The sequence below is a fragment of the Medicago truncatula genome, chromosome 2 (assembly GCF_003473485.1).
Source record: "Medicago truncatula cultivar Jemalong A17 chromosome 2, MtrunA17r5.0-ANR, whole genome shotgun sequence".
NCBI lineage: Eukaryota > Viridiplantae > Streptophyta > Magnoliopsida > Fabales > Fabaceae > Medicago > Medicago truncatula.
The window spans coordinates 8,692,071-8,708,884 of NC_053043.1; the positions used below are offsets into that span (position 1 = coordinate 8,692,071).

Here is a 16,814-nt window from a genome sequence, read left to right on the forward strand (position 1 = left end):
TTGCAGTTATAAATGCAATATTATCAGTGTCAGCATGAATAATGCAAGAATAATCTTTAATAGTATGAATATCTATTCTTGAATCAATTCTTGAATCAGTTAAAAAGTGTTTTAAAATTTCTCATCTGAGACACAATAACTCCTACATGTTACCTTGAATGCATGAATAAGAACTCCCTGTATTATCAATTTGATGATCTCCCAAAAAAATCATAACAATCACATACTGTTTACATTATTAAAAGTATAATGATAGTTTCAATTTATATTTCCTCATCAACTCTGTTCCTGATTGCTACAACTAGTTTACCTGTGTTTGAAAAATTAGAATGCCACTTTACTTCCTCGTGTTTCTGGTTACAATTAGAATACGAGAGAGATTCAATCAGAGCAAATCCATGGTCGTGATGAAGCAGTGGCAGAAAGCTTCAAGATTTTGGAACAAAGAGTTTTGGAGAGAGAATCGGTGTTTTAGAGAGAGATGAGAGGAAGAAGATGGAGTAACAGATTTTGGAACACGATTTCCTTCCTTTTTTTTTCCTTTCTTTTTTTATTTTTTTTAATTATTTGTTGTTTTTTTTTTCATTTATTTAATTCTTTACTTATATGTGGTTTTTTTATTTATTTTTAATTAAAACAATGCACACGTGGCGGCTTTGAAGTGCAACATCAGCGTTGACCGAGTCAAAATTGGTCTAGGGGGCCAAAACTGCCAAAGATACAATACATAGGGGACTGTTTTGTATTTTAATTAGTTAGAGGGCCAAAATCGCAACTTCTTGAAACATAGGGGGCCAAAAGTGCAATTAAGCCTTATTAGTTTACATATGTCTTGTAAATAATAAATTTTATTAATTTTAATTTTAGGTAAACTTGTACGAGTTCTCGAGTCGAGTTTACCTAGGCAAAACGAGTTAAGGTAAATTCTCAAGATGTAAAACCTTGGTTCCAATTTTGAACTTTTTAACTACACAAACATTTTGTTTCTTTTTTCTAATTGAGATAAAAGAAATTAAAATAAATCATGTCCAAGACAGTAATAGTAATTATATTTATTTTTCCAAATAGACAATACAAATTTGAAAGAGGCTCCGAAGTTTTATCTCATTCATTTGTTAAGTCAAATAAATCAATGGTGTAAAATATAAATATGAGCAAGTCTTTCTCATTCCAATTATAACAAACTCCATAATTAGTTAATTACCACACACAAACGATTGGACCAAGATTCTTGCATGCTCCTACATAAGACTTTGTAGTATCACATTGTTTTTCATTACAAGGGGAAATAAAAATCAGAACAATATACCACCATCAACAAACAACAATAAATAAACAAATAAAATGGCAAGATCATTTGCTATCGTTGCTCTCATTGTCTCAGCTTTTTGCTTCTCATATGTCTTGGCTGCACCAAAAGTTGCACCAAAGGCTGCAACAGATAAAGTTAATTTTTTCGTTGTTTATGGCCAGATCTACTGTGATCCTTGCGGCTTCGACATGCAGACAAGGATTAGCAAACCCCTAGGAGGTAAATAACAACAATAATATCACACAACTTATATTTTGTAAACCATAATTTATCATCTATATTTTTTTTTTGTTACTCATCATATATATGTATATAATATTAATATATCATTAATGCTCGAAATTTTATGAAATGAATATAGAAATTATAGATGGAAAGGATAAAATTGATCGCCAAAACTGGCATTTTTGACGGTCTAATCTTGATCAAATGATGTGCAGGTGTTAAAGTGACTTTCGAGTGCACAAAGGGTGAGAAAAATGTGACATTGGTGAAGGAGACTACCACCCACGAAAATGGTATCTACAACTTTCAAATTGAAGGTGCTCACGAGGAAGAGGTTTGCAAGGTGAAAGTAAATGGAAAGGGTCCATGTACATATAACATAGACAAGGAATACGAAATGACTGTCCCCACCAAGAACCTGGGTGTAACTACCTCTTCTTTGCAACGTTTTGTTAATCCCATTCAATTCAGTCCCGATGCCAATAGAATTAATTCTGATCATTGTGGAAAGCTTGGCACTGAGTTGGGCTTGGACAAGATTGATGTACCGGAAGATGAAGATTGATTAAACAATCATTCAACTTATTTATTAATCCTAAACCAAAAATAAAATAAAAGCCATTTAATGTTGCGAAAATTCTATTGGCACAATTGACCTGGATCTGTTTAAATTATTATTTCTCTGCAAAAATGTGTTGTTGGTTATTATGTGTAACTATACAAACTCATGTTCATTGAATATTGAATGAGAATTTGGAGAGATTTGGTATTTTATATCTTTGAGCATTATTTCATTATTATTTTTCTACGGAAAATAATTCTTCTATTATTTTATTTTTAAAAAAAAAAGCCATTCTTCTATTATTCATTATATATTGACAATTGTGTACATTGATCGAATAATTAATGAATTACTTCTTCAAGTCGCTTATCAAAAAATAAACCAACTTTTAGTTTGATGTTACCGTAACTTATTTAAGCCACTTTAAACTTTTTTTTACCCACGGTGTCGTCAATATGGATCCACCTAACCATTGAGGAGGGAAAAATAAATAAAATATTTACGCTGTCTTTTTTTTTTGGTACAATAGAGGGCCAAAGGCCCATGATTACACTGTCTTTATCTCTTAATATAAGACTTCCTTGCAACAAAGAAAATTATAAGACTTCTTTGCCACCAAAATAAAAAATGTATAAGACTTGCCAACACGTTTTGCTCATTCCCAACTAGGGTTGGAACTGGCTTGCTCGCCATGGCGAGTTGGTCTGCTCGCGAGGCGAGCCATGAAGTTGCTCCCTCGCGAGGCGAGCACAAGCTGCTCGCGAGGCGAGCGATGAACTTCTGTACGGGCAGAAAACAGGTTTTTCCCAAAAATCCCATTTTTCTTCCATTCACTCCCCAAATCAATTTACATATGTGAAACTAAGTACTATCTACAACCAGAACCTAATTCTAACATCAGAACAACAATCTCCATCCTAAAATCATCTTTTCCTCACAAAAACCCATAAAATCCCAATTCACTCCAAAACTCTGTTAAACTCAAATTCAGAAATTAAATCTATACTACTGAAGTAAACCTCACCCTTACCTTAGAAATTGCAGAAGAAATGTGCAGCAAAATCACTCTTGGCTCTACTTGCTCTTCTCTACCTTTCTCCCAAAAGTTGGTTTTCACGTACAATGCTTTCTAACTTCTATTTTTCTAACTTCCCACTTACTTAACTCCTTTCATTTCATTTAACTCCCTTTAATTCTATTAAATAATAAATAACTCCCCAAACCCCAAAATAATTATTATTTATCACCTAGTCACATTAATATTAAATCAACCATATAATAAAATATATCACACCACATAAATCACCAATATTAATTAAAATCACATATAAGACTAATTAAATCAAAATAAATAAATATATCGACTAGGGCGTTACACTAGAACAGTGAAATATAGTTTTTTGCCAAAAAGTCATCTCTGGTGATGCCAGAAAAGTAAAATGATGTTATAAAACTTTAAAAGGATTGATCTTTTGAAGAAATTAACTAGTTTATTAGTTGGCTTAATTGCACTTTTGGCCCCTATATTTCAAGAAATTGCGATTTTGGACCCCTAACTAATTAAAATACAAAATAACCCCCTATGTATTGGATCTTTGGCAGTTTTGGCCCCCTAACTAATTAAAATACAAAACAGCCCCCTATGTATTGGATCTTTGGCAGTTTTGGCCCCCTAGACCAATTTTGACTCGGTCAACGCTGACGTGACACTTCAAAGGTGCCACGTGTGCATTGTTTTTATTAAAAATAAATAAATAAAAGCCACATATAAATTAAAGAATTAAATAAATGAAAAAAACAAAAAATAATTAAAAAAAATAAAAAAGAAAGAATAAAAAAGGAAGGAAATTGTGTTCCAAAATCTGATTCTAGCTCTTCTTCCTCTCATCTCTCTCTAAAACACTGATTCAAGAACCTGCTCCATTGACAGAAGCATGAAAAAGGTGGAAAAAGGATGAGCAGCTCAATGCAAGCACGATAATGAAATAATGTTCTACTGAAGGAAACGAAAGTTTCATTTTTATCAAAAGAAAAAGGAGCATATCACATGCACTTTGACATATATAAAGGGCACAAAACAAGGCAGCTATATTAGTTGCATGTTGCTTATACATAACTTGAATAAGAATTACATCTCCATTGTTCCCTAACAATCCAATAGCCTGATATATTTATCATATAAATTCTTTTTTTCCTCCCCTACTCTGTAGTTTCCTGTCTGTATATTTATTATAAACTGCTCAGTTATTTGTTAATTTGCAGTTATAAATGCAATATTATCAGTGTCAGCATGAATAATGCAAGAATAATCTTTAATAGTACGAATATCTATTCTTGAATCAATTATTGAATCAGTTAAAAAGTGGTTTAAAATTCCTCATCTGAGACACAATAACTCCTACATGTTACCTTGAATGCATGAATAAGAACTCCCTGTATTATCAATTTGATGATCTCCCAAAAAAATCATAACAATCACATACTGTTTACATTATTAAAAGTATAATGATAGTTTCAATTTATATTTCCTCATCAACTCTGTTTCTGATTGCTACAACTAGTTTACCTGTGTTTGAAAAATTAGAATGCCACTTTACTTCCTCGTGTTTCTGGTTACAATTAGAATACGAGAGAGATTCAATCAGAGCAAATCCATGGTGGTGATGAAGCAGTGGCAGAAAGCTTCAAGATTTTGGAACAAAGAGTTTTGGTGAGAGAATCGGTGTTTTAGAGAGAGATGAGAGGAAGAAGATGGAGTAACAGATTTTGGAACACGATTTCCTTCCTTTTTTTTTCCTTTCTTTTTTTATTTTTTTTAATTATTTGTTGTTTTTTTTTTCATTTATTTAATTCTTTACTTATATGTGGTTTTTTTATTTATTTTTAATTAAAACAATGCACACGTGGCGGCTTTGAAGTGCAACATCAGCGTTGACCGAGTCAAAATTGGTCTAGGGGGCCAAAACTGCCAAAGATACAATACATAGGGGACTGTTTTGTATTTTAATTAGTTAGAGGGCCAAAATCGCAACTTCTTGAAACATAGGGGGCCAAAAGTGCAATTAAGCCTTATTAGTTTACATATGTCTTGTAAATAATAAATTTTATTAATTTTAATTTTAGGTAAACTTGTACGAGTTCTCGAGTCGAGTTTACCTAGGCAAAACGAGTTAAGGTAAATTCTCAAGATGTAAAACCTTGGTTCCAATTTTGAACTTTTTAACTACACAAACATTTTGTTTCTTTTTTCTAATTGAGATAAAAGAAATTAAAATAAATCATGTCCAAGACAGTAATAGTAATTATATTTATTTTTCCAAATAGACAATACAAATTTGAAAGAGGCTCCGAAGTTTTATCTCATTCATTTGTTAAGTCAAATAAATCAATGGTGTAAAATATAAATATGAGCAAGTCTTTCTCATTCCAATTATAACAAACTCCATAATTAGTTAATTACCACACACAAACGATTGGACCAAGATTCTTGCATGCTCCTACATAAGACTTTGTAGTATCACATTGTTTTTCATTACAAGGGGAAATAAAAATCAGAACAATATACCACCATCAACAAACAACAATAAATAAACAAATAAAATGGCAAGATCATTTGCTATCGTTGCTCTCATTGTCTCAGCTTTTTGCTTCTCATATGTCTTGGCTGCACCAAAAGTTGCACCAAAGGCTGCAACAGATAAAGTTAATTTTTTCGTTGTTTATGGCCAGATCTACTGTGATCCTTGCGGCTTCGACATGCAGACAAGGATTAGCAAACCCCTAGGAGGTAAATAACAACAATAATATCACACAACTTATATTTTGTAAACCATAATTTATCATCTATATTTTTTTTTGTTACTCATCATATATATGTATATAATATTAATATATCATTAATGCTCGAAATTTTATGAAATGAATATAGAAATTATAGATGGAAAGGATAAAATTGATCGCCAAAACTGGCATTTTTGACGGTCTAATCTTGATCAAATGATGTGCAGGTGTTAAAGTGACTTTCGAGTGCACAAAGGGTGAGAAAAATGTGACATTGGTGAAGGAGACTACCACCCACGAAAATGGTATCTACAACTTTCAAATTGAAGGTGCTCACGAGGAAGAGGTTTGCAAGGTGAAAGTAAATGGAAAGGGTCCATGTACATATAACATAGACAAGGAATACGAAATGACTGTCCCCACCAAGAACCTGGGTGTAACTACCTCTTCTTTGCAACGTTTTGTTAATCCCATTCAATTCAGTCCCGATGCCAATAGAATTAATTCTGATCAATGTGGAAAGCTTGGCACTGAGTTGGGCTTGGACAAGATTGATGTACCGGAAGATGAAGATTGATTAAACAATCATTCAACTTATTTATTAATCCTAAACCAAAAATAAAATAAAAGTCATTTAATGTTGCGAAAATTCTATTGGCACAATTGACCTGGATCTGTTTAAATTATTATTTCTCTGCAAAAATGTGTTGTTGGTTATTATGTGTAACTATACAAACTCATGTTCATTGAATATTGAATGAGAATTTGGAGAGATTTGGTATTTTATATCTTTGAGCATTATTTCATTATTATTTTTCTACGGAAAATAATTCTTCTATTATTTTATTTTTTAAAAAAAAAGCCATTCTTCTATTATTCATTATATATTGACAATTGTGTACATTGATCGAATAATTAATGAATTACTTCTTCAAGTCGCTTATCAAAAAATAAACCAACTTTTAGTTTGATGTTACCGTAACTTATTTAAGCCACTTTAAACTTTTTTTTACCCACGGTGTCGTCAATATGGATCCACCTAACCATTGAGGAGGGAAAAATAAATAAAATATTTACGCTGTCTTTTTTTTTTGGTACAATAGAGGGCCAAAGGCCCATGATTACACTGTCTTTATCTCTTAATATAAGACTTCCTTGCAACAAAGAAAATTATAAGACTTCTTTGCCACCAAAATAAAAAATGTATAAGACTTGCCAACACGTTTTGCTCATTCCCAACTAGGGTTGGAACTGGCTTGCTCGCCATGGCGAGTTGGTCTGCTCGCGAGGCGAGCCATGAAGTTGCTCACTCGCGAGGCGAGCGATGAACTTCTGTACGGGCAGAAAACAGGTTTTTCCCAAAAATCCCATTTTTCTTCCATTCACTCCCCAAATCAGTTTACAGATGTGAAACTAAGTACTGTCTACAACCAGAACCTAATTCTAACATCAGAACAACAATCTCCATCCTAAAATCATCTTTTCCTCACAAAAACCCATAAAATCCCAATTCACTCCAATACTCTGTTAAACTCAAATTCAGAAATTAAATCTATACTACTGAAGTAAACCTCACCCTTACCTTAGAAATTGCAGAAGAAATGTGCAGCAAAATCACTCTTGGCTCTACTTGCTCTTCTCTACCTTTCTCCCAAAAGTTGGTTTTCACGTACAATGCTTTCTAACTTCTATTTTTCTAACTTCCCACTTACTTAACTCCCTTCATTTCATTTAACTCCCTTTAATTCTATTAAATAATAAATAACTCCCCAAACCCCAAAATAATTATTATTTATCACCTAGTCACATTAATATTAAATCAACCATATAATAAAATATATCACACCACATAAATCACCAATATTAATTAAAATCACATATAAGACTCTAATTAAATCAAAATAAATAAATATATCGACTAGGGCGTTACACTAGAAAAGTGAAATATAGTTTTTTGCCAAAAGTCATCTCTGGTGATGCCAGAAAAGTAAAATGATGTTATAAAACTTTAAAAGGATTGATCTTTTGAAGAAATTAACTAGTTTATTAGTTGGCTTAATTGCACTTTTGGCCCCTATATTTCAAGAAATTGCGATTTTGGACCCCTAACTAATTAAAATACAAAATAACCCCCTATGTATTGGATCTTTGGCAGTTTTGGCCCCCTAACTAATTAAAATACAAAACAGCCCCCTATGTATTGGATCTTTGGCAGTTTTGGCCCCCTAGACCAATTTTGACTCGGTCAACGCTGACGTGACACCTCAAAGGCGCCACGTGTGCATTGTTTTTATTATAAATAAATAAATAAAAGCCACATATAAATTAAAGAATTAAATAAATGAAAAAAACAACAAATAATTAAAAAAAATAAAAAAGAAAGAATAAAAAAGGAAGGAAATTGTGTTCCAAAATCTGATTCTAGCTCTTCTTCCTCTCATCTCTCTCTAAAACACTGATTCAAGAACCTGCTCCATTGACAGAAGCATGGAAAAGGTGGAAAAAGGATGAGTAGCTCAATGCAAGCACGATAATGAAATAATGTTCTATTGAAGGAAACGAAAGTTTCATTTTTATCAAAAGAAAAAGGAGCATATCAAATGCACTTTGACATATATAAAGGGCACAAAACAAGGCAGCTATATTAGTTGCATGTTGCTTATACATAACTTGAATAAGAATTACATCTCCATTGTTCCCTAACAATCCGATAGCCTGATATATTTATCATATAAATTCTTTTTTTCCTCCCCTACTCTGTCGTTTCCTGTCTGTATATTTATTATAAATTGCTCAGTTATTTGTTAATTTGCAGTTATAAATGCAATATTATCAGTGTTAGCATGAATAATGCAAGAATAATCTTTAATAGTATGAATATCTATTCTTGAATCAGTTAAAAAGTGTTTTAAAATTCCTCATCTGAGACACAATAACTCCTACATGTTACCTTGAATGCATGAATAAGAACTCCCTGTATTATCAATTTGATGATCTCCCAAAAAAATCATAACAATCACATACTGTTTACATTATTAAAAGTATAATGATAGTTTCAATTTATATTTCCTCATCAACTCTGTTCCTGATTGCTACAACTAGTTTACCTGTGTTTGAAAAATTAGAATGCCACTTTACTTCCTCGTGTTTCTGGTTACAATTAGAATACGAGAGAGATTCAATCAGAGCAAATCCATGGTGGTGATGAAGTAGTGGCAGAAAGCTTCAAGATTTTGGAACAAAGAGTTTTGGAGAGAGAATCGGTGTTTTAGAGAGAGATGAGAGGAAGAAGATGGAGTAACAGATTTTGGAACACGATTTCCTTCCTTTTTTTTTCCTTTCTTTTTTTATTTTTTTTAATTATTTGTTGTTTTTTTTTCATTTATTTAATTCTTTAACTTATATGTGGTTTTTTTATTTATTTTTAATTAAAACAATGCACACGTGGCGGCTTTGAAGTGCAACATCAGCGTTGACCGAGTCAAAATTGGTCTAGGCGGCCAAAACTGCCAAAGATACAATACATAGGGGACTGTTTTGTATTTTAATTAGTTAGAGGGCCAAAATCGCAACTTCTTGAAACATAGGGGGCCAAAAGTGCAATTAAGCCTTATTAGTTTACATATGTCTTGTAACGCCCACCTTCGTTTAATCGTTATTTAATCGAGATTAGGCAATTATATTATAATTATATAGTATATGCATGATTTTGGTATGTTTTGATGATTTGATCGATGACGTGTTAAGTTATGAGTATTGAAGGATTTGATTATGATATGGGAATTATTTTATTGTTAAATAAAATAAAGATTTGAAAATAATATAAAATATTTAGTTGAGGGCTGTTTTGATATTTTAGATAGTTTTGGGGGAGAAAGTGAGATAAGATAAGTAATTAGAAAAAGATATAAATAGGAGAAGACCTAATATTTTAGAAACTCATTGTACGTGAAAACTTTTGGAAGAAGGGAGAAAAGCCAAGTCTAGAGGAATCAAGGTAGAGTGCTGCGATTTTCTTCATTCAAGGTAAGGGTGAGACTAGTAATTCAATAGCATTGATTGTTGTAATTCTGATGATTAATTGACAAAGTTAGGATTGATTTAGAAAAGTTTTGGAATTAGGTTAAAACCCTAAAAATTGATGATCAAACGGTAAAACTTGTTTAGATTGATGTAGAAACCGTCCTTTAACCTTAGAATATGTTTAGGATGAATTCTGGAATCAAAATTAGGCTTTGAACCATGTTGTGTGATGGATTTTTGAGAAAAACCCTAGTCTGCCCGTGCTTCTGTTCATCGCTCGCCACGGCGAGTGATGATCCTCGCCTCGCGAGTGATGAACTTCATCGCTCGCCACGCGAGCCCCTTTCCTTCGCCTCGCGAGTTGTTTGGTCCAACTCGCCATGGCGAGCAACCCTTTCTCGCCTCGCGAGCTCAGGCAGAGAGCACGTCATGTTTCGTGTTTCGACCTTTTTAGTTGAAACTTGTATACCCTTGAGTACCTGAACATACCTAGTATTGATTAGGAATGAATGTAGGATCAGAGGGAACCCAGAACGACCTTAGTTTGGGAGTTGAGTGGTACTCGCCATGGCGAGTAAGAGCTCTCGCCTCGCGAGTACAACCAGGATGAACTTGATTATGTGTTTGTGCGATCTGTGTCGCACTTGTTGATCAAGAGTGAACCCCTAACTGGTAATGAGACCTAGTGTACATTGTGTACTTATGCAAGAAGGTAAAGTGGTAGCTTATGCTTCAAGACAGTTGAGAGTTCATGAGAAGAATTATCCTACGCATGATCTCGAGTTGGCGGCTGTAGTCTTTGTATTGAAGATATGGAGACATTATTTGTATGGTTCGAGGTTTGAGGTGTTTAGTGATCACAAGAGTTTGAGGTATTTGTTCGATCAGAAGGAATTGAATATGAGACAGCGAAGATGGCTCGAATTGTTGAAGGATTATGACTTTGGTTTGAATTATCATCCAGGTAAAGCTAATGTTGTTGCAGATGCCTTGAGTAGGAAGACATTGCATATGTCCGCCATGATGGTCAGAGAGTTCGAATTGCTTGAACAGTTTAGAGATATGAGTTTGGTTTGCGAATGGTCACCTCAGAGTGTGAAACTGGGTATGCTGAAGATTGATAGTGAATTTCTGAAAAGTATCAAGGAAGCACAGAAAGTTGATGTAAAGTTTGTGGACTTGTTGGTTGCTAGAGATCAGACTGAAGACAGTGATTTTAAAATCGATGATCAAGGTGTGTTGAGATTCCGAGGAAGAATTTGTATCCCAGACAATGAAGAGATTAAGAAGATGATTCTTGAAGAGAGTCATAGAAGTAGCTTGAGTATTCATCCGGGAGCTACGAAGATGTATCATGATTTAAAGAAGATTTTCTGGTGGTCTGGTTTGAAACGAGATGTGGCACAGTTTGTGTATTCCTGTTTAGTTTGTCAGAAGTCGAAAGTTGAGCATCAGAAACCTGCTGGAATGATGGTACCTTTAGACGTGCCAGAATGGAAATGGGATAGTATATCGATGGATTTTGTGACGAGTTTGCCGAATACTCCGAGAGGGAGCGACGCAATTTGGGTTATTGTTGATAGGTTGACGAAGTCAGCTCATTTCCTACCTATTAATATTAGTTTCCCTGTTGCCCAGTTGGCAGAGATTTACATCAAAGAGATTGTGAAGTTGCATGGTGTTCCTTCGAGCATTGAATCAGATAGAGATCCAAGATTTACTTCTAGATTTTGGAAAAGTTTGCAAGAGGCCTTGGGTTCGAAGTTGAGATTGAGTTCGGCGTATCATCCCCAGACAGATGGTCAGTCGGAGAGGACAATTCAGTCGCTAGAGGATTTGTTGAGAATTTGTGTTCTTGAGCAAGGAGGAACTTGGGATAGTCATCTTCCGTTGATCGAGTTCACTTATAATAATAGTTATCATTCTAGTATTGGAATGGCACCGTTCGAGGCTTTGTATGGTCGGAGATGCAGAACTCCGTTGTGTTGGTTTGAATCAGGAGAAAGAGTGGTCTTAGGACCAGAGATTGTTCAGCAAACTACTGAGAAAGTTCAGATGATCCAAGAGAAAATGAAGGCGTCGCAGAGTCGACAAAAGAGTTATCATGATAAGCGTAGAAAAGATCTTGAATTTCAGGAAGGAGACCACATGTTTTTGAGAGTCACTCCTATGACTGGTGTAGGACGTGCTTTGAAGTCAAAGAAGTTGACCCCGAAGTTCATTGGTCCGTATCAGATATTGGAAAGAGTTGGAACCGTGGCTTACCGAGTGGGTTTACCGCCGCATCTTTCGAATTTGCACAACGTTTTCCATGTGTCGCAACTTCGAAAGTATGTTCCGGATCCATCTCATGTAATCCAAAGCGACGATGTGCAAATTAGAGACAACCTTACGGTAGAGACTTTACCGTTGAGGATTGATGATCGTAAAGTGAAGACGTTGAGAGGCAAGGAGATACCTCTCGTGAGAGTCGTTTGGTCGGGAGCGACTGGTGAAAGCTTGACGTGGGAGCTTGAGAGTAAGATGCTGGAGTCTTATCCAGAGTTGTTTGCTTGAGGTAAATTTTCGAGGACGAAAATCTTTTAAGTGGGGGAGAGTTGTAACGCCCACCTTCGTTTAATCGTTATTTAATCGAGATTAGGCAATTATATTATAATTATATAGTATATGCATGATTTTGGTATGTTTTGATGATTTGATCGATGACGTGTTAAGTTATGAGTATTGAAGGATTTGATTATGATATGGGAATTATTTTATTGTTAAATAAAATAAAGATTTGAAAATAATATAAAATATTTAGTTGAGGGCTGTTTTGATATTTTAGATAGTTTTGGGGGAGAAAGTGAGATAAGATAAGTAATTAGAAAAAGATATAAATAGGAGAAGACCTAATATTTTAGAGGAATCAAGGTAGAGTGCTGCGATTTTCTTCATTCAAGGTAAGGGTGAGACTAGTAATTCAATAGCATTGATTGTTGTAATTCTGATGATTAATTGACAAAGTTAGGATTGATTTAGAAAAGTTTTGGAATTAGGTTAAAACCCTAAAAATTGATGATCAAACGGTAAAACTTGTTTAGATTGATGTAGAAACCGTCCTTTAACCTTAGAATATGTTTAGGATGAATTCTGGAATCAAAATTAGGCTTTGAACCATGTTGTGTGATGGATTTTTGAGAAAAACCCTAGTCTGCCCGTGCTTCTGTTCATCGCTCGCCACGGCGAGTGATGATCCTCGCCTCGCGAGTGATGAACTTCATCGCTCGCCACGCGAGCCCCTTTCCTTCGCCTCGCGAGTTGTTTGGTCCAACTCGCCATGGCGAGCAACCCTTTCTCGCCTCGCGAGCTCAGGCAGAGAGCACGTCATGTTTCGTGTTTCGACCTTTTTAGTTGAACCTTGTATACCCTTGAGTACCTGAACATACCTAGTATTGATTAGGAATGAATGTAGGATCAGAGGGAACCCAGAACGACCTTAGTTTGGGAGTTGAGTGGTACTCGCCATGGCGAGTAAGAGCTCTCGCCTCGCGAGTACAACCAGGATGAACTTGATTATGTGTTTGTGCGATCTGTGTCGCACTTGTTGATCAAGAGTGAACCCCTAACTGGTAATGAGACCTAGTGATGTTGTTTAATGCAGACTGTAGAGTTGTTTAAGTTATATTAATATTAATTGGTTAAGAACTATTGTATTGTATATTCATGCAAAATGAGAAGATGTGATAATAATGCAATTTATGTGCTATTGATATAATGATATCATCTTGATATGTGACTTGTTTATGCTGCTTCCGTTGTTTAACTAAGTGCATAAGTATATGATGAAGTTTAGCTCCAAATTATTGGATGCATGTTGATAAGTCGATTACGTTGTTTTGTTCATATGTGTCCATGCATAGCATATCATTGAGCTTTGTCCTCACCACGAAAATTAGGAGCTTTGTCCTCCGCACGTTTTATAGGAGCTTTGTCCTCCGCACGATTAAAGTATATTAATACTTATGATGACGATTGGTACCACATGCATATAAGGAGTCTAGGAGCAATGTCACATTGTCATGATTAAGATGCCTTGTTGATGATGAATGGATATGTGATTACGTGATAAGTGTTCATTGATTATGTTATGTTGTTTATAATGATTGGATATATGATTACGTGATAACTGTTTAGCATTTATGCAAAGTTAATAATGGAATGATTATGATGTTAATTTATGATTCGCAATTACATTGATTAATGTTATTTTATTATGAAATCTCACCCCTTCTGCTTGAAAATGTTGCCCTTCGTATGGGTAACTTGCAGGTGATCGTGCTTAGTGTGCAGTTGCTTCTGTGAGTGGCCTTGCCTCACTGTGTCGTCTAGGTCGCTCTGATACGTAACGGGATGGGGTTAATGCTATAACATGCTTCATTCTTTTACGTGAACTGCCATGATAATTTATGCTTGATAAACTCTTTTGAGATGCTTGTTGGGGCCTGCGTGCCAAACTGATTTATGATTTCTGAACTAATACTCCGCTGCTATGTTAAGATATTATGTGGAAGTTAAATTATTATTTAACTGTTTTTGGATTACGTTCCTATGTGATATCTCGTTTATGGTTTTACTCTGATAAATGTTTAAGAAATTTGTATATTGGGAAAACGGGGTGTTACATGTCTTGTAAATAATAAATTTTATTAATTTTAATTTTAGGTAAACTTGTACGAGTTCTCGAGTTGAGTTTACCTAGGCAAAACGAGTTAAGGTAAATTCTCAAGATGTAAAACCTTGGTTCCAATTTTGAACTTTTTAACTACACAAACATTTTGTTTCTTTTTTCTAATTGAGATAAAAGAAATTAAAATAAATCATGTCCAAGACAGTAATAGTAATTATATTTATTTTTCCAAATAGAAAATACAAATTTGAAAGAGGCTCCGAAGTTTTATCTCATTCATTTGTTAAGTCAAATAAATCAATGGTGTAAAATATAAATATGAGCAAGTCTTTCTCATTCCAATTATAACAAACTCCATAATTAGTTAATTACCACACACAAACGATTGGACCAAGATTCTTGCATGCTCCTACATAAGACTTTGTAGTATCACATTGTTTTTCATTACAAGGGGAAATAAAAATCAGAACAATATACCACCATCAACAAACAACAATAAATAAACAAATAAAATGGCAAGATCATTTCCTATCGTTGCTCTCATTGTCTCAGCTTTTTGCTTCTCATATGTCTTGGCTGCACCAAAAGTTGCACCAAAGGCTGCAACAGATAAAGTTAATTTTTTCGTTGTTTATGGCCAGATCTACTGTGATCCTTGCGGCTTCGACATGCAGACAAGGATTAGCAAACCCCTAGGAGGTAAATAACAACAATAATATCACACAACTTATATTTTGTAAACCATAATTTAGCATCTATATTTTTTTATGTTACTCATCATATATATGTATATAATATTAATATATCATTAATGCTAGAAATTTTATGAAATGAATATAGAAATTATAGATGGAAAGGATAAAATTGATCGGCAAAACTGGCATTTTTGACGGTCTAATCTTGATCAAATGATGTGCAGGTGTTAAAGTGACTTTCGAGTGCACAAAGGGTGAGAAAAATGTGACATTGGTGAAGGAGACTACCACCCACGAAAATGGTATCTACAACTTTCAAATTGAAGGTGCTCACGAGGAAGAGGTTTGCAAGGTGAAAGTAAATGGAAAGGGTCCATGTACATATAACATAGACAAGGAATACGAAATGACTGTCCCCACCAAGAACCTGGGTGTAACTACCTCTTCTTTGCAACGTTTTGTTAATCCCATTCAATTCAGTCCCGATGCCAATAGAATTAATTCTGATCAATGTGGAAAGCTTGGCACTGAGTTGGGCTTGGACAAGATTGATGTACCGGAAGATGAAGATTGATTAAACAATCATTCAACTTATTTATTAATCCTAAACCAAAAATAAAATAAAAGCCATTTAATGTTGCGAAAATTCTATTGGCACAATTGACCTGGATCTGTTTAAATTATTATTTCTCTGCAAAAATGTGTTGTTGGTTATTATGTGTAACTATACAAACTCATGTTCATTGAATATTGAATGAGAATTTGGAGAGATTTGGTATTTTATATCTTTGAGCATTATTTCATTATTATTTTTCTACGGAAAATAATTCTTCTATTATTTTATTTTTTAAAAAAAAGCCATTCTTCTATTATTCATTATATATTGAAAATTGTGTACATTGATCGAATAATTAATGAATTACTTCTTCAAGTCGCTTATAAAAAAATAAACCAACTTTTAGTTTGATGTTACCGTAACTTATTTAAGCCACTTTAAACTTTTTTTTACCCACGGTGTCGTCAATATGGATCCAGCTAACCATTGAGGAGGGAAAAATAAATAAAATATTTACGCTGTCTTTTTTTTTTGGTGCAATAGAGGGCCAAAGGCCCATGATTACACTGTCTTTATCTCTTAATATAAGACTTCCTTGCAACAAAGAAAATTATAAGACTTCTTTGCCACCAAAATAAAAAATGTATAAGACTTGCCAACACGTTTTGCTCATTCCCAACTAGGGTTGGAACTGGCTTGCTCGCCATGGCGAGTTGGTCTGCTCGCGAGGCGAGCCATGAAGTTGCTCCCTCGCGAGGCGAGCGATGAACTTCTGTACGGGCAGAAAACAGGTTTTTCCCAAAAATCCCATTTTTCTTCCATTCACTCCCCAAATCAGTTTACAGATGTGAAACTAAGTACTGTCTACAACCAGAACCTAATTCTAACATCAGAACAACAATCTCCATCCTAAAATCATCTTTTCCTCACAAAAACCCATAAAATCCCAATTCACTCCAATACTCTGTTAAACTCAAATTCAGAAATTAAAT

The 16,814-nt window shown here is 34.3% G+C and overlaps 3 protein-coding genes across 3 annotated transcripts; all 3 read left to right on the forward strand.

Moving 5' to 3' along the window:
• The first annotated feature begins 1,230 nt into the window (after positions 1 to 1,230).
• Positions 1,231 to 2,311, forward strand: LOC120578039 (olee1-like protein). Its single transcript, XM_039830114.1, has 2 exons — positions 1,231 to 1,531; positions 1,753 to 2,311. Exons 1-2 carry the CDS (start codon positions 1,345 to 1,347, stop codon positions 2,100 to 2,102), a joined length of 537 nt encoding a protein of 178 aa, XP_039686048.1. The 5' UTR covers positions 1,231 to 1,344; the 3' UTR covers positions 2,103 to 2,311.
• A 3,277-nt stretch (positions 2,312 to 5,588) lies between these two features.
• On the forward strand, positions 5,589 to 6,665 carry LOC120578033 (olee1-like protein). Its single transcript, XM_039830109.1, has 2 exons — positions 5,589 to 5,886; positions 6,107 to 6,665. The coding sequence occupies exons 1-2, from the start codon at positions 5,700 to 5,702 to the stop codon at positions 6,454 to 6,456; spliced, it is 537 nt and encodes a 178-aa protein (XP_039686043.1). The 5' UTR covers positions 5,589 to 5,699; the 3' UTR covers positions 6,457 to 6,665.
• Positions 6,666 to 14,970: 8,305 nt separating this feature from the next.
• On the forward strand, positions 14,971 to 16,049 carry LOC25481759 (olee1-like protein). Its single transcript, XM_013585756.3, has 2 exons — positions 14,971 to 15,270; positions 15,491 to 16,049. The coding sequence occupies exons 1-2, from the start codon at positions 15,084 to 15,086 to the stop codon at positions 15,838 to 15,840; spliced, it is 537 nt and encodes a 178-aa protein (XP_013441210.2). The 5' UTR covers positions 14,971 to 15,083; the 3' UTR covers positions 15,841 to 16,049.
• Positions 16,050 to 16,814: the final 765 nt, after the last annotated feature.

Excerpts from the sequence above, each read along its gene's own strand:
- LOC120578039 (XM_039830114.1), top strand. The coding sequence starts at position 1,345 with ATGGCAAGATCATTTGCTATCGTTGCTCTCATTGTCTCAGCTTTTTGC. Across the intron at positions 1,532-1,752 it reads GATTAGCAAACCCCTAGGAG|GTGTTAAAGTGACTTTCGAG; the intron begins GTAAATAACAAC and ends AATGATGTGCAG.
- LOC120578033 (XM_039830109.1), top strand. The coding sequence starts at position 5,700 with ATGGCAAGATCATTTGCTATCGTTGCTCTCATTGTCTCAGCTTTTTGC. Across the intron at positions 5,887-6,106 it reads GATTAGCAAACCCCTAGGAG|GTGTTAAAGTGACTTTCGAG; the intron begins GTAAATAACAAC and ends AATGATGTGCAG.
- LOC25481759 (XM_013585756.3), top strand. The coding sequence starts at position 15,084 with ATGGCAAGATCATTTCCTATCGTTGCTCTCATTGTCTCAGCTTTTTGC. Across the intron at positions 15,271-15,490 it reads GATTAGCAAACCCCTAGGAG|GTGTTAAAGTGACTTTCGAG; the intron begins GTAAATAACAAC and ends AATGATGTGCAG.